Source organism: Epinephelus lanceolatus, chromosome 5, assembly GCF_041903045.1.
Source record: "Epinephelus lanceolatus isolate andai-2023 chromosome 5, ASM4190304v1, whole genome shotgun sequence".
Classification (NCBI taxonomy): Eukaryota; Metazoa; Chordata; class Actinopteri; order Perciformes; family Serranidae; genus Epinephelus; species Epinephelus lanceolatus.
In genome coordinates this window covers 7,326,770-7,351,891 of record NC_135738.1, presented here as the reverse complement: position 1 = coordinate 7,351,891, position 25,122 = coordinate 7,326,770, and the positions used below count along the sequence as shown (strand labels likewise).

The window sequence follows — 25,122 nt, the reverse complement described above, 5'->3', positions numbered from 1 at the left end:
TGACGTCACACAGCCCAGAGGTAAGGGAAACGTTTACTATGCTATTTACAGAGATAACACTGGCGATCTGAACCGGTCAGTGGTGAAAAAAAGTACTTTTAATGCGCAAACTTATACGGGACGCATTTGCCCCCGTTACCGTTTCAGCTTGTTTCGCAGCTCCCGGCTGCATCTGCCTCCCTCAATACTGAACCAATTTTAGAACGAGTTGTACCTATGAATCATACGCACACATACACATGGGGAAATAGAGCCCAGGTTGAAAAATACCAAAGTTATCCTTTAAGGCCGAGCCCAGACACCCCATGGAGGAAACTCATTTCGGCCGCTGGTATCCACGACGTCATTCTCTTGGTCCCTACCCAGAGCTCGTGACCATAGGTGAGGGTTGGGATGTACAGTAGATGGACCAGGAAATACAGAATATCCAAAAATAACTGAGACATTCAGGTCATTCCAGGTGATTTTTTTTAAACATAATACAATTTCAATGCCTTGAGTTTCTTTCACCTTCATTGTGTTGAAGTTTCAGAATGGGTGTCTCCAAACATCAGCACACAACCAAACTATCTATAAGGCTCACGGGACCATGAGAGGTGAGTAAGAAACTATGTTTGTCCTTTCTCATTGAAGTTGTTTTTCAGTTCTTTTTCAGTTTGAGTGTATATCTCCTACTCTGTTTAAATAACAGAAAGTATGTAGCCTCTGAATGTTTAAATCTGTACCTCTCCGCTCCAGTGTTTTCACCTCTCAGTGAACAGATATTTCATACAGACTGGTGCTGCCCTCTAGTGAGGAGTTAAAGCAGTGCAGGGAGGCTGCTCTGAAGGCACTATCTGGGATGGATCAAGGATTGCGTCTTTAAGAAAACTGTCAAACTGTGTTTTGCTACAGTATCTACAACAGCTGTCTTCAGGTGTAGTAGGAAAAATAATAATTACAACCACCACATGTAACAAAATGATCATTCCTCTAGCACTGAATTACAAAAAAGATGTGGAACTTCGAGTTCAGATGAAAGTTGAGGAACACCTTGCTTTTTAAAACTGCTTAACAGGTTGATAAGATAATTTTTTTGTGGATGAAAATATTTTTTAAAGTTTATATTTTAAGAGACAAAGAGCTGAGGTGAAATAATGATGCCCATTGATTTTATTTTGACACAAACAGATAGTGGAGGGGAAACTTTAAAAGGAGAGAAACCTGTCATTGTCAGAGAGGACAGGAATTATTAAAATAATAGTATCAAGATTAGTTGTTCTATTATTTGTGATGAAAATTCATATCAGGTTACCTCTTTAAAATATTGGGACAAGGCTTCTCTTTAATTATTAAAGTTCCTCATATGAATATGAGATCTTGCTAAAATAATTATCACATTAAACGTGATGTAGTGTCTTGTTTGTCTGTACACCAAACGCCACTTATAAAACATTAATTTAACTGGGACCAGACATGATAATTAATATAAGCATAACAGCAGACATGTGAGAGAAAAATAACAGTCTGTATTTACAACATCAACTTTAAACGTTTTAAGATTAAAAAAACAGATTTTTTCACAGATATCAGCAAATAAATGTTCCTACAATAACAGCTGCTGTGTCATGTGGACAGGTGTGTCGGATTGCACCTGTTCTCACCTGTCCCGCTGACGTCACCCCCTCTCTGTCTCTCTCTCTCTCAGTGTTTGTGTCTGTGTGACTGTCTGCAGGAGTCTCGATGGGCAGCGGAGCGTCAGCCAGTGGGGGATCCCGGCCGGAGAGGCCAGGAGCCGGGGTACCTGAGCCTGAAGCCGCCCGGCCCTCCACACCTGCAGGACGGAGCACAGACACCCTGCAGGTAAATGCTTATGTCATTTATAGTACTGTTAATTATGGAATAGAGGGTTTAAACAGAGTCTTGGATGAAAATCAGAGACCTCCTCCTCCTCCTCCTCCTCTAACATGGTACTCCTGGTGTGTTTTAAGGCACAAGAGGAGGCAGCGAAGCCTCATAGTCACACTTTGGAGATCCAGTCCTTAAAGAGCGAAGAGTGCAACATACAGACAAAGAAGAGAGAAGATGAAGAGGAGGAGAAGGAGGAGGAGGACAAGAAAGAAGAAACAACAAAAACTGCCCAGAGTCCAGCTGTTACTGTGAGCAGCTTTTTGAAATATTCACTCAAACATCAATAATGTATCTGACTGTCATGTTATCATTATACAAGACTGATTATATCACTATCTATAACAACGATCATGTAAGTACCTCATCCAATATTAACACCTGTCACATCTAATAAGTTCATTTATTATTCATTTATATAGAAATGCAACATTTACGCTGTTTGAAATAGATTCACAAAATACAGAGAATTCAGTATTTGGGTTCTTTTTTTAAACATCCGTCACAATATTAAAAATATAATAAAAATGGTCAAAAATAAATGAAACATTTGAAGAATACATTTAAATATGTGAGCATATACTGCATTTGATATAACTCAGCCTTTTCTTACTAATAAATATGCAATGGTTTCGCTTTTCAAATAATAGTGATAAAAACAGCTGCATATTTTTGTGATAATTTTTAACCAAGACTGATAATTGAATGTTGCAATATCATGTCCTATGATCAGTATCTCTGTCTTGTCAGCATTAAGCTGCAGGAAGTTTTGTGACATCCACTTGTGTTTGTCATTGAGGCAGTTCAGCAGGTAACAGTGTTTTGGTAGTTATATGTTGGATCACAGCTTAAATAGAACTGAGTATCATCTGCGTACAAATGGAGACTGATATTATGTCTGCATATAAGATGGCCAAGAGGATGAAAAGAGACTGGGACCTAGCACTGACCCCTGAGGCACCCCACAGTGGTGCCATGCCATTATTAATTTGTTTGTTATCATCAATATATTTGACACTTTAACAGCCACTGGGCCTCCTAAAAAACATGCAGCAACACATCAGTTTATAACTGAGGATGTTTGAAGGCTGCAGTCATGACAGTGGTATCATTTGAAAAGGAATACTTTCATATTTCTCCATATGTAGTCTGGTACAGCTGGGACAAACACAGCATGAGATACACGAGATCAAACTAGAAGTTCAAACTTTTTTTTGCTTAATTATTTTAAGAAATCAGCTTTGAGAAGCAATAAATTGAAATAAATTGAAAACTTTCATATTATTTGATCATTATTTGACCGCTTTGAAGATTTTATATGTCTGCACCAAAGCTTTTGAGAATGACTACAAAAAAATAAAAAGAATACAAGTCTAATCTGTCTTTACAGACTTTATATTATAGTTTTATTTTCATGTAACGTTCCCACTAGAATTCTGTGAATGTCCAACCTAACAGCCTCTTTAAGTGGGTGACTGAAAGTTAGGACGTTTGAGTGAGGCCTTGGATTTATTTTACTTTATGAATTCTGTATTGTCAGGAAACTGTGGCAGAAGGTGAAGAAGTGTCTCTGATTTTTGAGAGCTTCCTCCACAACAATGGGATGCTGTACAGCTGCTTCAACCATCATGGAAACAGAGTTTATGTGGACGAGGCGCAGGTAGGAGATTATTATCTGGAAATAAAACACCTGCTATGGAAATCATCCTCCTGTTTTGTTTAATAAAGATTTCACTTCAAATCCATCTCAAGAGTCTGAACATTGTCTACCAAACTGATACATAAAACAAGAAGCAACTTTAAGGACAAAGACGCATCTAAATTCATGTTTTGGGAAATCTGGATTTGGTTGTTCAGTGGTGACTGTCTAGTTCATGTGTTTTATATTTGACTGCTCATTGTTGCTCTGTCTCTACCAGAAACTGCAGCCATTTCCAAAGGAGTGGTACAGTCAGGGACGCTTCATCACCGCCAACAATGAGGTCTGTCTGTTTATAATTAGTTTCACTACAAATGAAATAAAAATTTTACTGCTAAACTGGAAGTGGCATGGTGGTGCAGTGGTTAGCACTGTCACCTCACAGTAAGAGGGGTCTGGGTTTGCATGTTCTCCTCACGTCAGCGTGGGTTTCCTCCAGGTGCTCCAGCTTCCTCCCACAGTCCAAACACATGCAGGTTAATTAGTGACTCTAAATTGTCCGTAGGTGTGAATGTGAGTGTGAATGGTTGTCTGTCTCTATGTGTCAGCCCTGTGATAGTCTGGTGACCTGTCCAGGGTGAACCCTGCCTCTCAACCCTGTATAGGGACAAGTGGTTACAGAAAATGAATGAATGCAAAACTGTGATATGTATTTTGTCCCTCAGGGATCTGGGCAGCTGCAGACTCAGGCCAGCAGCCAGCCAGCGGTCAGAGAGGACGATCGCACCGACAGCATCTACATCCAGGGCAAAGGAACCGTCATGACATACATGTTTGAGGTAAGACAGCAGGTGGGGCCACTCACAGCCTCAAAAATGTAGTTAAAGGAATATTTCTCCCCCCCGTTTGTATATCAGTGACTCTCACATAACTTGTGCAGTATAATCTAAGTCACATTTTTCCAGTCTCAATACTTCTCAAACATACAATTTTTGCCAAAACTTTAGTATCTGAAACTGAACAGAAAGGGAAACCTATGCTCTCTTCAAAGCCAGACTCCAAGTCAGACTTTCTTGGTGTTTTCCAGGAGAGGGTGAACGTCTGCAGGTTCTGGGACCCTCAGTCAGGTGTGTGGCTGCTGCTGCCGCTGCAGTGGGAGGTTAATGTTGATTTTGTCAAAGCCCGAGTTCAACGAGTCATGGTGAGGAAGACACTGACGCTGCTTTGTGTATCCTTCCCGCACATATTTCTCAGTCTTTTCATTTTAAGTGATGTGTCTCTCTGATGTGTGTGCATGTTAAGCCAAAGGTGGGTTGTGTGTGTTTGGTTTTGTGTTCCAGTCCACTCTGCCAGGTCTGGTGGACCAGAAGGAGATCACAGCAGCACTCAGATTGTGTAACTACGACCCTGAAGAGGTCATCTCAGTCTACCTCACCATGTTCGGAGAAATCCTCCTGCAGGCCCCTCCGAGTGGAGATCACAACTACACCGACCTCAACTCCTTCAGGTCTGCAGCAAACAAAACAGCAACTTTTCTATTTTTCAACCTGAACCATATTTTGCCATGCTTTGGTGTCTTAGTGAATAAAGGGAACAATATCTGAAACTGATCCAGCAATGAAACAAGCTGCAATGTAACATTAGGCAACAGCACACCGTCAGTATACGGCCATTAAAGCTCTGCTTTTTTGCCACTGACAGGCTCAAATTATTATTTCAAGTGTCTGGCAACATTTTGGAAAGGATCCCTCCAGAGATAGACCTTTTTGTTAGAGAGTAAGATCCTTTTCATTTAATCAGAGACAGCCCTGAAATCACTATCATCCCATCCTTGGTTTGGTTGAAATAAACCTTTAATTCATCCAGTTAGATGTGAAAATATGCCGTCTGTATACACACTTAAATTACTGTTTATTTCCAGTGGAGTCTGGTGGGTTTGGTGATGGTAATTTTGGGGCTGTTTCTGGTTAAACAAAAAGGCTCTTACTCTTTGACAAAAAGGCCTGTCTCTGTAGGGATCCTTTCCATATTGTTGTCAGACACTTGTGGTGCTTTCAGACCTAGAGTCGTCTCCTTTGGTCTGAATCAGGGACTAATTTTGTTCCAAAGTTGTATAATTGCCTAGAGTTGGTTTGTGTTCTCACGGCAGCATTTACAAGAGGACCATATCAAATGCCTGCGTCAGAAAGCTGCTCCTGATTGGTCAGAATTTCCATGTGGGAAAAATCCAGGAAATAAAGCAAACGTTGAAGAAGAGTACACTGGCAAGATAAATGTGACACTTTCTAATGTCACAATGGAGGGACAACTACGCAGGTTGATTTTAGCGCTGCTCATCGCTCATCGGTTGTAACCGGACTGAGACCACCTCTTTAGGAAGGTCTCTGTCCAGTTGTTTTGGTGCGCACCTGAGTGTGATTGCTGTGTTCACACCAGGGCCGGACTGGGACAAAAATTCAGGCTGGGAGTCATACATCCACCCAGGCCACCCAGTCCACACATTACATGCTCACACACGTGCATTATTTTGTCAGCAAATCATTTTGATGTCAGCTTATCATAATCAATATGGCAACACCCATATTCAATGCAACAGTAAAACAAGTAAAAATATAAGTCAGCAGCAACTTCAACTTATCTGGATCTTATTTCAGTAACATTTGATAGATATTGAAAACTTTTGAACTTAGACAGATAAGAGCCTATCCTTAAGAGGGGTCCCCAAACTGTTTCAGCCTACGCTGCAACCCACCTGTGGAGGTATTTTTGACCCAAGAAGACCTACCAAATATTTTGTGCAGTAAAATAAGCAATGTAGCAATGTTCTCACTACCATGTAAAAACAAAGGTGAAATAATTAAAATGTTTCTATGTATTGGTCAGTAGTCATCAATATAGTATTCCCTTTTTCAGTCTTCAAAGATACTGCAATGATCAAATGAAAGACAAAGGCAGGTCAAAATCGCACAAATTGTAGTGAGATTTTAATTTAAACAATAAAACAATCACACAATTCTGTTTCAATTTGTGTTTCAAAGTTACAGCTGTAACGTACATGTGCATTATAATATAGAAAATAAAGTCCTGTGACTTTTATTTTAAATAAAATAAACATAGCTTTAGCTAAACATAGCCTTAAACTAGTATCAAGTATCAAGTATGCATGTGTGCATGTATCTTTTTCTCCATAAAAAGTGTTTAGTGTGGCGCCTGGACCTCTGCTGTTATCCACTCATGGGTTGGGACCCAAAAAATCACTGCCTTAGAAGGTCAGCAGGTTGTGCATTTCAGCTATGTAACCCTACATGCAAATGAAAATACAAAAAATAGTGTTGTGACTGTTCTCACTTTGTGAAATAAAATAAATTAACTTGAAGGCCCAGTGTGTAATAATCAACATAGTTTGTGACACATAGGTTCAATTTTTCTCTAGGTTTGTTGTGCTAATATTTATGAATGTGTTAAAATAAGAATATAATCGTTTAACTATTAAAATCGTTGTGCTTTTAACTACTTAGAATAAGCCTTGGCTTTTATTCATACATTCATACACCTGACGGCTTGCTTCCCAATTTTACACAATGAACCTTTAACCAAACATAGCCTTAAAGATAGCCAGCCAGCTGCACGCACGCACGCGCACACACACACACACGCACACAAACACACACACACACACACACACACACACGCACACACACACGCACACACACACACACACACATACACACACACACACACACACACCATGGTTACTGTTGCCATGGTCACACACACCATAGCACCATAGTTTCTGCTGCCATGGTCACACACACCATAGTTACTGTTGCCATGGTCACACACTGTAGTTACTGTTGCCATGGTCACACACTGTAGTTAGTGATGCCATGGTCACACACACCATAGTTACTGTTGCCATGGTCACACACTGTAGTTACTGCTGCCATGGTCACACACACCATAGTTACTGTTGCCATGGTGACACACACACCATGGTTACTGTTGCCATGGTCACACACACCATAGTTACTGTTGCCATGGTCACACACTGTAGTTACTGTTGCCATGGTCACACACTGTAGTTACTGTTGCCATGGTCACACACTGTAGTTACTGTTGCCATGGTCACACACACCATAATTACTGTTGCCATGGTCACACACACCATAGTTACTGTTGCCATGGTCACACACCGTAGTTACTGCTGCCATGGTCACACACACCATGGTTACTGTTGCCATGGTCACACACACCATAGTTACTATTGCCATGGTCACACACACCATAGTTACTGTTGCCATGGTCACACACACCATAGTTACTGCTGCCATGGTCACACACACCACGGTTACTGTTGCCATGGTCACACACACAACAAAGTTACTATTGCCATGGTCACACACACACACACCATAGTTATTGTTGCCATGGTGACACACACACCATGGTTACTGTTGCCATGGTTACACACACACCATGGTTACTGTTGCCATGGTCACACACACCGTGGTTACTGTTGCCATGGTCATACCCCGTAGTTTCTGTTGCCATGGTCACACACACATCATGGTCACTGTTGCCATGGCCACGCACCATGGTTACTGTTGCCATGATCACACACACCATAGTTACTGTTGCCATGGTCACACACTGTAGTTACTGTTGCCATGGTCACACACCGTAGTTACTGTTGCCATGGTCACACACACCATAGTTACTGTTGCCATGGTCACACACTGTAGTTACTGCTGCCATGGTCACACACACCATAGTTACTGCTGCCATGGTCACACACACCATAGTTACTGTTGCCATGGCCACACACTGTAGTTACTGCTGCCATGGTCACACACACCATGGTTACTGTTGCCATGGTCACACACACCATAGTTACTGTTGCCATGGTCACACACACCATGGTTACTGTTGCCATGGTCACACACTGTAGTTACTGTTGCCATGGTCACACACCGTAGTTACTGCTGCCATGGTCACACACACCATAATTACTGTTGCCATAGTCACACACACCATAGTTACTGTTGCCATGGTCACACACACCATAGTTACTGTTGCCATGGTCACACACTGTAGTTACTGTTGCCATGGTCACACACCGTAGTTACTGTTGCCATGGTCACACACACCATAGTTACTGTTGCCATGGTCACACACTGTAGTTACTGTTGCCATGGTCACACACCGTAGTTACTGTTGCCATGGTCACACACACCATAGTTACTGTTGCCATGGTCTCACACACACACACACACGCACACACACACACACATACACACACACACACACACACACACGCACACACCCTAGTTATTGTTGCCATGGTGACACACACACCATGGTTACTGTTGCCATGGTCACACACACCATAGTTACTGTTGCCATGGTCACACACACCATAGTTACTGTTGCCATGGTCACACACCATAGTTACTGCTGCCATGGTCACACACACCATAATTACTGTTGCCATGGTCACACACACCATAGTTACTGTTGCCATGGTCACACACTGTAGTTACTGCTGCCATGGTCACACACACCATGGTTACTGTTGCCATGGTCACACACACCATAGTTACTGCTGCCATGGTCACACACACCATAGTTACTGTTGCCATGGTCACACACTGTAGTTACTGCTGCCATGGTCACACACACCATGGTTACTGTTGCCATGGTCACACACACCATAGTTACTGCTGCCATGGTCACACACACCATAGTTACTGTTGCCATGGTCACACACACCATAGTTATTGTTGCCATGGTGACACACACACCATGGTTACTGTTGCCATGGTCACACACACCATAGTTACTGTTGCCATGGTCACACACACCATAATTACTGTTGCCATGGTCACACACTGTAGTTACTGTTGCCATGGTCACACACCGTAGTTACTGTTGCCATGGTCACACACACCATGGTTACTGTTGCCATGGTCTCACACACACACACACACGCACACACACACACACACACATACACACACACACACACACACACACACACGCACACACCCTAGTTATTGTTGCCATGGTGACACACACACCATGGTTACTGTTGCCATGGTCACACACACCATGGTTACTGTTGCCATGGTCACACACCGTAGTTTCTGTTGCCATGGTCACACAGACATCATGGTCACTGTTGCCATGGCCACACACCATGGTTACTGTTGCCATGACCACACACACCATGGTTACTGTTACCATGGTCACACACCGTAGTTATTGTTGCCATGGTCACACACACATCATGGTTACTGTTGCCATGGTCACACACACCATGGTTACTGTTGCCATGCTCACACACACAAACACACACTCCATGGTTACTGTTGCTATGGTCACACACCATAGTTACTGTTGCCATGGTCTGCTTTCAGTTTACAGGTGCGCTGATCTGGGGGCGGCGCGGGCGGAAAGCAAAACAAACTAATCACGTCTTAAATCTAAAAAACCTTTTTGACCAATCGTTGTGACAAATGCTGACAAGCACCTATTATTTCTGACAGCGGGCAGGCTCTCTGCCAGCTGGCACGGCCACCTGCGCCAGACAGGCAGGCCAGAGCAGACCACTTGCAGCCCAGGCCACCGGGGAACTCCCCGGTTCTCCCGTGGGCCAGTCCGGGCCTGGTTCACACCTGCCCAAACAAACTGCACTTAGGGGGCAAACAAACTTGAGTTCAATTGAACTGAACCAAACAGGGCAGGTGTGGAAGCACCCTTAGAAAAATAATCTGAGCCTGTCAGTGGCAAAAACAAGCACATTTAGTGAACGTGAATTGACAGAGCGAACATGCTCCGGGTGGTCACATTGTAACCTGTTTTACCACAACTGAAACAATATCACAAATTGTTGTCTTCATTAGTCACTTAGAAACATGGGAAAATATGGCCCAGGTTAAAAAATACCAAAGTTACCCTTTAAAGCAGGATTTGCTCTGGTAAACTCATCACTAAGCATCTTGCTTTCACCCAGCAGAGCCCTCCTGGAGCGGGACAGGGTCATTGAGGATTTGAGGCAGAAACTCCAAACCAAAGAGAAAGAGGCGGACAATCTCTTCCAGAGGAACAGCTACCTGGCAAGGGAAGTGCGCTACCTTAGTGAAGTCGTCCAGCACCTGAACCAGAAGTTGGCCGAGCTTGAGGCTGATCAGCAGGAGGCGCGAGAGAAGATCCGATCCCTCCTGAACCGCCGGACTCCTTCTGTCCCACCTGCCAAAACCATCCCCAAGCCCTCTGTGGAGCCCGACCAACTCCGCCAGGTGAGCCGGCTGACCCGTGAGCTGAACGTCTCCAACAAGCAGCTGCGATCCACAGTCGGCCAGGCGCTGACTGATATGAAGAACCAGCTGGAGCAGCTGAGGGGGGCTGTGGGGAAGATGTACCAGGTGGAGCAGGAGGCAGCCGGGGAGGTGGAGGAGCTGCGATCCCTCTACAGGAAGGAGGCGGTGGAGAGGAAGAGCCTGTACAACAAGCTGCTGGAGCTGCAGGGAAACATCCGGGTGTTCTGTCGCTGCAGGAAGAGCTCGGCCTCCAGCTCCTGCATGGAGAAAACCGACGAGCAGGAGGTGGTGGTTGTACAGAAGGGAAATAAGAAGAAGTTCCAGTTTGACAAAGTCTTCCCTCAGAGCAGCACACAGGTAATGACTTACCTCAACTCTTCAACCCATCTGAACCCTTAGTACAAAGTCATGTTGTGCAGCCAAGCTTTGTTTCAAACACTGAATTCCACCGAACCAAATATGTGAGGCTACAACTACTGGGTGGATTGTTCTGAGATTTAGTGCACACACACACCTCAGAGTGAATTGTAATAACTTTGGGGATCCTCCGAATTTTCATCCAGCGCCATCATCAGGTCAACAGGGTACACTGTTAATGTTCTTTTCTCCTGCCAGGTCGGGCAAGTGGGTCAGAAATCGTAGCTCAACTAAGCACCACTGTGTATAAGTACAGCATCACAGAGCTGGTAGCATGACTGCTGACTGCTAGTCTAGACTCGCGTAACGATAAAGCACAAATCAATGCTATGATCATAAATTTGATTTTGAATTTCGCATACATTCACTATGCCATGATTTCTTTGGATTTTGACCAAATATTCTTTTTAATATAATGTGGTATTGATTGTATCCATATCACCCAGGCCTAGTTTCATGTATTTGCATTAGGACATTGTTTTGATGTGTCTGGCCTAACTAGATGTCTGAGTTAAATAACACAAAGCTTACTGTTAAAGTTAATCTGCTCACTGTTAAATACTGGCACAGTGTTGTTAATTTGCCATAGGGAGGGCCAGCAGTTGGCCTTAACGATCTGTTGGCCTTAACGAGCTGTAGATCTTAATGAGCTCTGGGCCTTCAGAGAGCAACAGTGCTCCCTCTATTAAAACTGAGTGGGTTTTTATTTATTTGCTTAATGGCTCTTTTAAAAATGACACATAGTTTCTCATATTGTTTAACTTAAATATGATTTAAAGATACAAATACAGAAGGAATCTCTTGAAAAGGAAGCCTGATCAGGAAAACAGGATGCTCAGAATAAAGATACAATACATCAGTTTGAAGAGGTTACAGCAACATTAAAAACAAAACAAACAGGTCAGACTCTGCAGACCAAAAATCTCTTCCATCCGATATCATCTTTATCTTTTCAGGAGGACGTGTTTGCAGAAACTCTGCCGGTGATAACTTCCTGTGTGGACGGATATAATGTCTGTATACTGGCCTACGGACAAACTGGCTCAGGGAAGACGTACACCATGATGGGCAGCAAGGACAACCCTGGAGTCAACATCAGGTCAGAGCTGCTCAGAGTTTTCAGATGTGAGAGTGAACCTGGAGAAACTGTGACAGATGTTAATGTACGTTTTTTTAAGAAGTTTTTTTTTAATGTAGGCCTACATTGGTGACTTCTTCCTATGAACATTGCTCAATAGCACATGCAACCAAAATAGTTCAACTGCTGCATATAAAAATACCTGAAAGATCGGCACTGCTTCCACATTGAGTGGCCCATAGAGCAGGCGCACTAGAGACTAAGGGTGGCCGAGCATGACCGAGTGTAGCCAAGTGTCTTACTTCCACTGGCCGAATGGCTTACTTCTGGTTTAGCATTCTGCTAACTTGAACTGGGATAAAATCATTTAATCTAGATTCCAAAATGTTATCAGACCATATTGATCAAATCCTGGTAGTATAACAAATCATTTTACAGGGGTTGTGTTGCTCAAAAAAATGTATCTACATATTTGTATATAAGTCATTGGGAAATAGGAGATCCGCAGGGCATCATGTGAGGGACCCCGGAAATTGCAGTACCACTGTTTGGCCACTACGGAAATTGGCTTCAAAGCAAGGCGCACTTCCTCTTGGCCTGGTTGCACACTGTTAGCCCTGTAGTGGAGCTGAAAGAGGCAACACACTCTGGAGTGCGCATGATTTCACAGCCTTTAGATATCCCTGGAAAGTGGGTCCTGAGTCCTTTACATAGAAGGCAGTCCACAAGCTGTTATAGACAACTGAGAAAGTCAGGGGAGATCTCAGTTTTATGTTGTTACAATCTGCTCACCCACTGGCAGCAAAGAACTATTCAATAATTTTTCATATAATATGTAAAAAGTTACATACAGTGCTTTTAATTTACTGACGTGTTTAGTAGAAGAAAACGATTGAGTAACAGGCCACTCATCTCACAGCTGCTACCATCGTTCACACAGTATTGTGCACCAGCTGAATGCTACAAGTTAATGGCCCTTTTGTCAGTTCCCAAATGGAATTTCTGGAAAATACACAGAGTTCATTTTCATTTGTTAAACACAGATTTAACTAATCTCATTTATACTGGTGTGTCAGCTCCAGAGTGTTGTGCATGCTGGCTCACTGGCAAGTCTTACTGGCACAGCTAAATGGAACAGAGCTTTTCCAAATGTCATTGGTTACACCTGTGTTTTCCTGCTGTGACGGGACATAAAAGCCGATCGGAAACAGGTGAGCTAAGTTAATAGAGCGTGGGTACCCTGGAGAAGTTCAGCGTGTTTTCACAGAATAAAACCTGGAAGCTTCCGTCACACAACCATATTTAAAACCCCTCTGCAGTTTGTTATCTCGCTGCCTGCAACAATGAACCACTGTCAGGGGCCAAATGAGACTAATTGCGCCTCATTATGTGATGTGTCACCTGACAACGCTTCTTCAATATGTGATGAGGCGAACAACGGCGGCGGTGACACACAGAGTCAGTTTACACACAGAGAGAGAGGTCAAGTTTCCTGTCACACAAACAACAACAACACGGAGCTCTACTCATCAGCAGCTCCTGTTACCTCACGTCTGCTTACACACTGCCAGTAAAGTGAATGTGTATGTGTGTGTCTCCTCAGGTCTATACGGGAGCTTCTACGCATCTGTGCAGAAAAAGAGAAGGTCTCCTACACTCTGAAGGTATCACTTAAGATTAGTGACAGTTGGGTTTCATGTGGAGCTCTGAATATCAAACAAATGTTGGGGAAAACACACCAACTTTGGGGGAAAATGCCATTTTTTCTAGCTCCTAGTTTCCTATTTGTGGGTTTCTGAAAGAAAATGCTATACTGACAGTGGAGGACAGTGTTGGTCATGAAAGACCTGGTTGTACTTGGGTTAGGGTTACATTCTTCCCTGTCAAACATCTGAAAATTAAAGAATACTCCTTAACCAAATTGTTGCTTTGTGCAGTTTTTAAATGCCTTTCTATGCAATTAAAAGTTGAAAGTTTTAATATCTCTGGTCACCAACTTTTGCTCTTTTTCAGATTTCAATGCTGGAGATCTATAACGACAGTCTGAACGACCTTTTGGCCAAAAGCCCCGGCGCTGCTCTGGACATCAGAGTCCAGGGAAAGTCAGTTTCAGTCCCAGGACTGACTCAGATCCAGGTCCAGACCGAGGCCGACATCCTCAACGTCATGGAGATGGGCGAAAAGAACCGAAAGATCGCCTCGACCAAGATGAACATCCAGAGGTGCTGCTCTAACGCCAACATAGCCAGAATTATTACTCATGAAATTTTGATTATGTTACAAGTGACACGGCATTATCTTCCTCCTCCTCAGCTCTCGGTCTCACCTGGTGGTGGCGCTGGAGGTGGAGGGCTCTGACAAAGTGTCAGGACTGACGTCTCGTGGTACGCTGACCTTGTGCGATCTTGCTGGATCTGAACGAATCTCCAAGACTGAAGCTGAGGGTCAGAGGCTGGTGGAGGCAGCAGCCATCAATAAATCACTGACAGCTCTGGGACAGGTATGGTGACAAGTCTGCTGTGAACATTGAAAAGCCCACAGAAGGCTGTTGTCAACCAATACACGGAGGGGACGTTCAGCTGATAAAACCTGGTAGTGACAGTAGGGATGCACGATAATATCCGTTTGGCCAGTATTTCTGTCTGATATCAAGGACATAGTGTTTAAAAATAATTAATAATTTTATTGGTATCAGTGTTAACTGCAGACTGTGCTGTGCAAGAACAGAAAGAGTTGCTTTAATGTAGCGCCCCCACCAGGCACAGCACAAACGTGCACCGTCTGTCAGAGTGTAAAATATTAATAACCAAGACCAATCATTCAGATTTCCTCCTGAGGTCAAAGGTGGCTGTCGTGTGCCTTTCAGGTGTTCAGTGCTCTGAAGTGTAATGCCCTCCACATCCCGTTCAGGAACTCTAAGCTCACCCACCTCCTGCAGCCCTGCCTCAGCGGAGACGCAAAGGTAAACCTGACACTGATGAGTTTGAATGCAACAGGTGGGCTTTCATCCACAGAGGAACCTTTCCTAACACTGCTGCTGTCAACTGCTAAAAACATGTTAGGATAACTGATATATACTTTATATTCTAGTAAGTTTTTTTTTATCATAGGAAAGAATTTTTTTTTTTGTCAAACGTCTGTATGAGTAGAGTTGTGCACTGTTTTGTCAGTTTATCAGTCCGACATTGTCAAATACGTTACTGATTATAGTATTCATCATTAAAATACTGAGCACTAGCTTTTTAAACGAATCTTTAAGCAAAGGTGTGGGACTGTAGGCAACAGCAAGCAACATGTGAGACTTGCTGTATGCATACAGCATACATTATTGAGTGTTTACAGTGACGTGTCATTGTTACAACACATGACCCTGCAGTCACGCCATGTGAAAAGAAAAAGAAGGGGTGCCTGGTGGATAAGTGGATGGAGCTGGCGTCCCATGTGCAGGGGCAATGTCCGTAAATTCTAGCCTGTGGCCCAGACCATTGTCCCCCAACTGGTGGATCATGGTCTATAAGTGGGTTGTGGGTCCATTCTGAATGGACTGAAGTGACTCACAAACATGTCAAGTTTGAACAAAACACACAATCGTTTAAGTACAGAGAATTCCTGGCACAGAGCTTTTATTTTGACTCACTCTTTGACAGCAAACTAACTCAACGACATGGCCAAATGCAAGTATGACACTGAACTCATCACTATGGAGAAAGCTGGACCCCGTGGCTGGACCAGCTGGGAACCACTGGCTTAGACTGTCCTATCAAATACAGACAAAAAGCCAAACAAAAAAAAAGATCTTAAAAAAAGGAAAACAAAATAATGTGCATTTTTATTGCCCAGGTTTTTATTAGGGTTAAACCAGACTTTTTTAAATGTGTTTGAAGTTGTTAGTATTTACAGTCTGAGAAATATCATGTGCATGTAGCATTCGAATGTTTGTTTTCTGAATGAATGATCATAGTTTCATATTCTGCTATGCTGTTAATTTTAAATAGGATCCTTACATTGATTTTGTTTCAGTTTTGGATTACTAAGCCTGTACCCATCATATTCCATAAACTGCTAATCGCCTGCAGTTTCATATCATTGTGTGCTAAAGTGTTTATTCAACCTCCTGAGACCCTTTTTCCTCACGTGAGGACATCACATTTTGGGTTTACACGACCTTGTACTTGTACCTTCTCCTCGTTCATGGACACTTTTGTCCCATCTAGTGGCCCTGGCGGAGCACAGAGAGGACGATCAAACTTGACCATCTAAAAGGAAGTAAAAGCCGTAACAAGGTTTTTGGTGCACATGCGGAAGGATAATTTGCACAATGCAATGATTCATGTGAAAACAAGATGGCAGCCATCTCTGCCAAGTCAGTCTGGGTCCAAAACTTGATCACATTTTACGGTCGAACCTTGTTCTCTCTCTGTCTCTCTGTCTCTCTTTCTGTCTCATTGTGTCATACGGATTACTGTTAATTTATTATGTTGATCTGTTCTGTACGACATCTATTGCACGTCTGTCCGTCCTGGAAGACGGATCCCTCCTCAGTTGCTCTTCCTGAGGTTTCTACCGTTATTTCCCGTTAAAGGGTTTTTTTGGGGGAGTTTGTCCTGATCAGCTGTGAGGGTCCAAAGGACAGAGGGATGTCGTATGCTGTAAAGCCCTGTGAGGCAAATTGTGATTTCCGATATTGGGCTTTATAAATAAAATTGAATGATTTATGATTAAGTACTCCTCTGGGACTTTATTGTCATTTCATTTGAGGACAATGGGGCTTTATTATCGTTGACGGGTTCTACTGATCCCAAATAGCTAGGAGAAATAAAAAAGGCATACCAAACAAAAGTTCAGGCCTTTCAGTGTGAGCTCTGTATTGTCACTAACAGTGTGTCTGTGTCCTCTGGTGTCTCTGCAGTGCTGCGTCTTCGTGAACGTGAGTCCTGACATGAAGGAAGTGGTGGAAACACTGAGCACGCTGCAGTTTGGCTCCACCATACGGCAGGTTTCACTTGGAAAAGCAACGCAGAACATCGTGCCGGCTAAGAACAACAAGACTGTCAAGTAGACAGAGAGCAGGCCTCAGACACGACGTTTATTTAACGCAGACAGTCTGAAGATGCTTTTTGTTTGTCGGTCACAGCTCAGGGGTTTGTTACTTTAAACAGGGTCGAAATTGAATTTGCAGTTGTGAGAGACACCTACTGTCATGCACTACTGGTCATAGTTTCTGAATTTACAATAGAAAAATATTTTTACTTTAAGAAATAAACTTAATATTCCACAAAAAAAAACATGTCTCAATGAATCTTTATTGCGTGAATGAAGCTGAGTCAGCACTTCTGTAAAGGCTCCTGACAGCTTTTAAAGTGTTCAGGGTGCATCACTGATGCAATTATTTGCCTTTCAGAGTGTTGTTTAAATGCTGTAATGTCCATGTGTGTGTTCCAGCTGATGGATCCAGCAAAAACCTCCCAGCAGCTTGTGCACCGAGGACGACTCGTCTGATGAGAAGAAGAATTGTCCAAAAACAATAAGTTCCACCATCCCACCGGCTATCGTCGTAGCAGCTGGTTGAGGACACTGTTCTGTTTTAGCGCTCTGAGGTTGGAGATGTCCTCTGCGATGACTGGGACGTCCTCGCTGTGATTTGTCTCGTCGCTTTCTTCGTCGTCGCTGTCGGAGAGCGTACACAGGAGGGCGTCGTTCTCGTATGTGGGGAAGTAATACCTGAGGAGAGATTGATGTCAGTGGTTTACTTAAAAACACTTTTAAACACTAGGCTGTTAGAGTCACTGCACGTCTTAGTGAGGCATGCCATGTATTGTTGGGGTATTTAGAAATGCAGTCAGTTGTAATATACATGTTTCAAGAGTTGTATGTCTGTATGTGAACAGGTAGCCACACATATCTGTGTATGAATGAAAAGAGGAGAGAGACTAATTTAATTGTGCAAAATGAAAAAGGTTTTTAATCTTTGTCCTACTTCTGTTTAGGGAAATAATCATGCTCTGACTTTTGGAACTACAGTTCCCATAATGCTTTGGGCGTACAAGTATGACGTATAATGTTGCCATGGTGTTAGATGTAAGTTAGCTCAGGGCTACAACAAATTAACTTAGGTGTAATGTTTTATTTTGGAATGGTTTCAAACTATTTTTAACACTGGCGCCAGATGCAGACAGCAGCATATGCTACAAAGATGTCATCCCTCACTGGCTTCCCACCCACCAACACTGTCATTTAATGGAGAACACCATCAAGCTGCAGGTACTGCTGAACACTAACGTGAGACTATGATGTTCAAAAGAGTTGAAGCTGCTGAACGTACTGTGGTTGGTTCCAGGTCGACATGTCCGGCAGCTTCATCACATGACCTTCAGCCACGATGTGACGGAGGACGTCGTCCCTGGAGTCGAACTTCTCCTGGCAGCCGTAGCAGCGGCTCTGGTGGATCTGCCGCCGGATGAAATTCACCAGTTTGACCTGCTGGTAGAACCGCAGGTCTGAGGGAAGACACAGCAGGGCGGGGCGTTAGCGTGTAGGTATGTCTACTCACGTTTTCAGTTTCCATTTCCAGCTTTTCTACCTTATGGAGAAAAGTCAGCCTTGTGTGCCATTATGTGTTTAACTTTTCTGTTTCTTACAAGTCCTCGTTAACTATCAGTGAACTTTCCTTTAATTATGATGATGATTTTAAAGATAATGCACTTGATTGTTAGTATTTGTTTTCTAAAGTGCTTTTACTTACTGAGCTCCGTCCTCAGGTTGTGGAGATCAAAGCCATGAGCTTCCTGAAACAATCAGAGGAACAATTATCCAACGAGATCACACGTCTGTACGGTGCATTAGTAATATTGATTATACATTGGATAATTAAATATGGAAAGACAGCTATGTTGTTGTTGGATCTTTACCACTAGTGGAGGAAAATCTGTTGAGTTTGTCCTGAGGGCAGCACCAGAGGAACGGATATGTTTCTACCTAAATCATTTTGACATTTAATGACTCAGCTCGTCAGGCTGGATCCTGTTAATCTTAGGCTACGTTCAGACTGCAGGCAAATCAGATTTGTTTCTCAAATCAGATCCTGCACTTAGTTACAACTGATCAGATTGGATTAATGTCCCCAGACATCGACAACCTCTCTGCATGTGCTGCTGTGGTGACAATGTAGGCGTCAGTAACTACGGAGCTGCGCTGGTGATGCGGCTTTAAACGCGGCAGCATGAAAAATATAGAGTCCATCATTTCACCCTCTGAGTCAGGGTGTCTACAGGTATCAGACAGTTAAATGAAATGCTTTTTAAGACCCGCTCAAGACACCTTTAAACCAAATTTAGGACAGATTTTTGGACAAATCGTGTTCAACTTATTGAAACATCGCAGGTGAGCATTGCAGGCAAGTAGTATAGAAGTGGTCTTGTGCAGTGTTATGTAGGAATATGGTTATTAGAGTGAGTTAAGTCAATCTACATTTTGCCAAGTGCAACTATAAAGTAAAATGACAGTATCATAGTTTTTTTTTTTTTGGAAAAGTTTTGCTACGTCTGTTTTCCCCGACAGCTTCTAATCTGTCTCAGCAGCTCTGTGCCATGAAGTAATAATATAAGGAAGTTCAAATTCCTCTGAAACGTTTCTTGCTGTACCTTCATGTGTGCGTAGATCTGGTCCATCGTCTCTGACTGATGATCACAGAACAGACACACGGCAGAGACTGGATGAGCCTGCCAGTCCGACCAATCACTGTGAACAATACAGACATGTCAGACAGCTGGGAGATGAGAGAGGAGTCGGTGCCTCACACAGAAAATATGACTAGAATAAGGTCTCTGTGAGGGTATTAGATCTGTCTGAGATGTGTCAGAAGCAATGAGTCACTTCACGCCTCTTCAGAGGAGATGGATGAAACTGAAGCAGTCAGGTGTTCACAGAGAGTCAGTGAAACCTGGATGTTTTGTATTCTGACACTTTTGGTTGCTACTTACTCATCCTCATCGTCGACCAGCTCCCGGTCGTCCTCGCTCTGCACTTCCTCCCAGGTTTTCCCCAGCTCCTGACGGCAGAACAGACAAAATACATCAAGTGCTGAGACAATTCACCTGAGATCAACATGAAATAAAAACACATTTGATCAGTTAATTGTCATTTATCAAAGTAAAACATTTCTGGCCTGCTGATCAGAGAAAACACAGTCATTTGAAAGCTTCATTTCTCTTTATTATTTTTAGCCATTGTAGCGTCTGTCGCTCGGTCCAGCCCTTTGATCCACACTGTAATAACCATTGAATGTATTTCTATTATGTTTTGTTGAATTTTTACCAGGTAGTTGATGACATAGAAGCGATCGTATTCGCGGTTGTTGGCGTTGATGCGGCGGTGAGCTTTCTTCCTCATGTGATCCTTGAGTGTGGTTTTATCCCTGAAGGTTTTCTCACAGTACAAACACTGCAGACTGACAGGAGGACATAGAGACACAGTAAACATGTTTTCATCTCCATGAGTATATGGTGAGAATAAAGGACAGTGTTTGTGCTGTCTTATGAATTTTTCTGTTTTCATGACCCTCCCAGAGTCATAATAATGACAGACACGCACCGTCTTCACTGTCTCCGCTCTTACTTGTCTAATTTGCCCTGCAGAGTGTCCAGAAACTGGTTGCAGTAGACGATGTTGTCCGGCAGACCGATGCTGAAGGAATGTTCTCTGGCCATGTGGTTCAGCAGAGACGACCTGAAGACACGATGGTGGCAGAGTTTATTTTATTTTTTATGAAACCATGCATTAGTGAGTCGTTCTTAGAGATGTACGTGATATTTGTTCACTAAAATATAGAAAAGCAGCAGCTTTGTGCTTCAATGAAAACAGAAAACAGTGGTAAAGTTTCTCAGAATCACACAAAACCTTTTGCACTGACTCATGAGATCAATTAAAGAAGTTATATATGAAGTGTTTTTCAAATAAGTAATGATCCAGGGACATTTTCCTGTTATATTTATGTCCTCACTGGCATTAAATATACGTGCTGCTTCTAACTTGTTCGAAGTTACCGTACAGTATGAGCACCACTTCCCGAGCATTAATGCAGCATTCACCTGTGATAGATTTGACATTTACTGATGTGCTTTCAGGAAGTTTCAAAGGCCTCTGACTGACCTGTTACCCGTGAACTCTTCACTGCAGAACATGCAGAGACGGTGGAAGCTGCTGTCATCTCTCTCCTGCTGCTGCTGCTCCAGCACCTCCTCCTGTGGGAGACTAACACTGTCAGAGAAACACCAAAGACAAAGAGCAGCAGTACCAGCTTTGGCTTGGATTGCTTCATCCCAAAAAAATCTATAAAACAATAATAATAACTGTGAGTAAAAGGCAAATCTGTCTACGGCATATTGACAGTGAATAGTTTTTGATTCATATCAGATCATCAGAAACAGACTCTTTTGTTCTACTGCTGTTCTGAGATGAGTCTGATGTTGGGTGTGGAGTCTGATTCTCACCAGTCGTTTCTGCTGGAGCTTCTCTCGGAGGATTCTGTCCTCTGGAAGGACGTCACACAGCAGGAAGTAGTCCTCCTGCTTCTCTGTCACAACAAGTGGTTATAGGAGGATAAGCTTTAAATGAAATATGTTATAGACACTTCATTTCATATTGTTTAGACCCTGATGAGGTCAGGATGTCAATTAGCTTGAGCAGACAGATTTAGAGTACAGTCAGTGCATATTCAAGTGATTTTTGCAGAGAATTTTACTGTAATTCTGTCTTACAGAGTGAACAAAGTTGATTTAAACAGCCTTGAAACTACTTAAGGGAAAACAAAAGGGGCATACTGTGTGTTAAGAAGGTTATTTTGTCCTCATTGTAAATGCTTGTGCTACATTTGTATTATTACATTTATTCATTTAGTTTTTCTGGATTCACAACACTTTGAAATGTCCAGTTACCTCTGCACTGCAGTCCTTTAAATGCAGCTGTACTGTGACTCTACTCACCGAGTGGGCCGGTGGAGTTTGTCTTGATCACGCTGCAGAAATCTGTGACTGGCTGCTCCAAAAATCTGCCTTTCCAATACAACATGTACCTGACGGAGGACAGGAGAGTCATCAGAAAAGCATACATCATAATGTTGAGAAAAAATTCACAATTTTATTTTTTTAAGATAACACAATATGATCAGATCTTCACAAAATGATGCCATACTACCTAATAAATATTTAAATATGTTTCCTACTGCAGCCTGATGAATGATATTAAACAAAATTATTGGTGGGTAAAAAAAAATAAAAATAAAAGGCTAATATCAGCAAATATCAGCAGATTTATTCTTATAATCATTTTTTATTATTATTATTTTGAAATATTTTAACTAGATCACATTCTTATAATAACTCCGGTCTGTGTTAATCTCAGAATCTAAAATGCATTAATAAAAAAAAAACTGATTCTCTTTCAGACACTTTCCCAGCCTTTACAGTGCCTACGTTTCGTTTTGGATACACAGCTGTAGATAGAGTGCAGGTTCGTACTTTGGGAGGTCTGCGATCAGTTTGACGTCGGCGATGACCAGCTTGTGCTCCACCAGCAGGTGTTTGAGGAGGACGTCTTTCTGCTGCAGAGGGACGGACTCAGGACAGAAGAGACACACCAGCAGCTCTGTACTGACACCCTGCAGACTGGGAGCACTGGTGCCATCAGCTGGCTGCTCTGGAAAACACAGTGGCTCCAGTATGCTGTCCTGACCTGAGAGAGGGATATAACTGAACAGGTTAGCTAAACACACACACACACACACACACACACACACACACACACACACACACACACACGACTCCAACCCAGAGCACCCGGAGGAAATGTCTCAGGACTCCACAAATACATCCAGGTTGTTCCACAGATTACACAACTGATGTTGTAACTGCAGAACACATTTGAGCTTCAATTCAATTATTTGTTGCATCTCATTTTACCCTCATGGAAGCATTTGTAAACCTGTATTTTTATAAGATGCAAATTAAAAAATATAAAGCTCTTTTTTTGTAAAAGGTTCATTGTCAATCTTCTAGAACAAGTTCAGTATGGATTCTTAATCATTTTTGCTCCCATCCTTAGTGTGTCCATAGCACCAGGGATCAAAAACCATACAGAGAGTTGGCAGTTGGCATGTGCGGTCAGATTTGTACTTTTACTTCCTTATTTCTTCACCAGATTTTGATTAAATAATTTTCTGTAAGGCTGCTTGTGTTTAGACAATATTAATGATGTGGGGACTTTGGCTTCTTCTGTTCAGTGGAGAAAGACAGTCATATTTCTCAAAGTAAGGAATCAACGAGAAAAACATCTCTCACTTCACACACTCCTGAACAACAACTATATCAAAAAGTAAAATATTTGCAGTTATTTAGGGACATTACTTGTCCCAAAAGAGCTTGAACATAAGGTGAAGACTCTGGTTTGGCTGTCAGTCGGCTTATTTTAATTTTTGGAGTATGTAACATTGTGTTTTATTATCAGTCACTTTCCTACAATACATTAAAACATAATTAGACAGACAGGCAGCTGCTGTTAAACTTCATAGAATTATAAGAAGAAGAACAGGACAGTGGTGGAAGGAGCAAGTAAAAGTCAAGGATTCAAAACTTTACTAAGGTAAAAGTACATAAGTATTAGCACCAGGATACACTTAAAGTACCAAAAGCAAAAGCACTCATTATGCAGAATGTCCCTTTTCAGGATAATAATATATTACTGGATTAATTAATGACGCATTAATGTGTTCATTAGTTTGATGTTGCAGCTGGTGAAGGTGGAGCTACAATTTTTTATCACTTTCTCTACTGTTGGCCAGATTAATCCATATTAATACATCATCATGTATTAGCTGATTTATATTTTGTATGAATAATCTGCACAGTAGCTACAGATATAAAACAAATGTAGTGGATTACAAAGTCTATAATGTAATGGAGTAGAAGTGTAAAGTAGCATAACATGGAAGCACTCTGGTAAAGTACAAGTACGTCAAAACTGTAGGTACTTGAGTAAATGTGGATTCTTATAGGAAAGGCTAACTGTGAATAACTAATGTTACCCTCCTCATGTAAATTAACGGAGTCTGACTCGATTTACTGTGAAATTTCTCATTAAACTAATTATTCAGTTAATGTTTTTAACCTGAATATCCAGCAGGTGCCTTAACGTTACAGTAAATGGTTTACACACGGGCTGCTGGTTAGCCTGTTAGCATAGCCGGCTAGCTGCTGCCTGTTTAGCTTCATTAAACTGAAGAGCGAAAGGTTTCTCCGCTCAGTTTACTCTGTGACAGACTCTGAGATTTATCCATAGATAAATTATCCATTTCAAACATGAAAAAGTTTCATTAAATCCACTGACACGTTTAAAAAATTAACTCACCATCTTTACTCCCGTCACAGGCGGCCATCTTTAGTATCACGTGGTCAAAACAGCGATTAACGGACCAATCAGAGGTCGGAAAGGGCTTTCATGCTGCGTTCAGGGACTCCAGGTGAACGCAAAGACGACACGGTGCATTTATGTGTTTTTCAAAACTCATGACAGTTAATACGTTATTGAAGCAAGTGAATTCACTGGGCTGCTTTAATAATAGTGAAAGCAGAAACATTTAGATATTAGTAAATATAAGAACATAATGCAGCCTACAAAATCCTATTAGAAAATAACAGTCTGTTTTTTTCTGGATTTTTTCCCTGTAAATTGTAAACTAAGCAGGCAGATAAGAAAATGACACCTTTATTGCTTCTTATAAGCAAAACACA

At 42.2% G+C, this 25,122-nt stretch overlaps 2 protein-coding genes across 2 annotated transcripts; one reads left to right on the top strand and one right to left on the bottom strand.

The window, feature by feature from the left end:
* The first annotated feature begins 589 nt into the window (after positions 1–589).
* Positions 590–17,619, top strand: LOC117261976 (uncharacterized). Its single transcript, XM_033634584.2, has 15 exons — positions 590–596; positions 1,715–1,842; positions 1,971–2,138; positions 3,428–3,547; positions 3,807–3,869; positions 4,252–4,365; positions 4,614–4,727; positions 4,867–5,033; positions 10,542–11,202; positions 12,219–12,361; positions 13,944–14,004; positions 14,354–14,562; positions 14,654–14,840; positions 15,207–15,302; positions 17,250–17,619. Exons 1-15 carry the CDS (start codon positions 590–592, stop codon positions 17,397–17,399), a joined length of 2,388 nt encoding a protein of 795 aa, XP_033490475.2. The 3' UTR covers positions 17,400–17,619.
* A 6-nt stretch (positions 17,620–17,625) lies between these two features.
* On the bottom strand, positions 17,626–24,787 carry znf277 (zinc finger protein 277). The gene is made up of 12 exons (XM_033634149.2): positions 24,740–24,787; positions 22,855–23,068; positions 22,321–22,409; positions 21,829–21,911; positions 21,488–21,579; positions 20,954–21,064; positions 20,654–20,786; positions 20,320–20,387; positions 19,981–20,077; positions 19,083–19,125; positions 18,663–18,837; positions 17,626–18,061 (listed from the first exon to the last, which is right to left on the bottom strand). The coding sequence occupies exons 1-12, from the start codon at positions 24,765–24,767 to the stop codon at positions 17,887–17,889; spliced, it is 1,308 nt and encodes a 435-aa protein (XP_033490040.1). The 5' UTR covers positions 24,768–24,787; the 3' UTR covers positions 17,626–17,886.
* Between the last annotated feature and the right edge of the window lie 335 nt (positions 24,788–25,122).

Excerpts from the sequence above, each read along its gene's own strand:
- znf277 (XM_033634149.2), bottom strand. The coding sequence starts at position 24,767 with ATGGCCGCCTGTGACGGGAGTAAAGATG. Across the intron at positions 21,912-22,320 it reads AAACTCCACCGGCCCACTCG|AGAAGCAGGAGGACTACTTC; the intron begins GTGAGTAGAGTC and ends TTGTTGTGACAG. Across the intron at positions 18,062-18,662 it reads TCGACCTGGAACCAACCACA|GTATTACTTCCCCACATACG; the intron begins GTACGTTCAGCA and ends ATCTCTCCTCAG.
- LOC117261976 (XM_033634584.2), top strand. Across the intron at positions 1,843-1,970 it reads GGAGCACAGACACCCTGCAG|GCACAAGAGGAGGCAGCGAA; the intron begins GTAAATGCTTAT and ends GTGTGTTTTAAG. Across the intron at positions 5,034-10,541 it reads ACCGACCTCAACTCCTTCAG|AGCCCTCCTGGAGCGGGACA; the intron begins GTCTGCAGCAAA and ends TTCACCCAGCAG.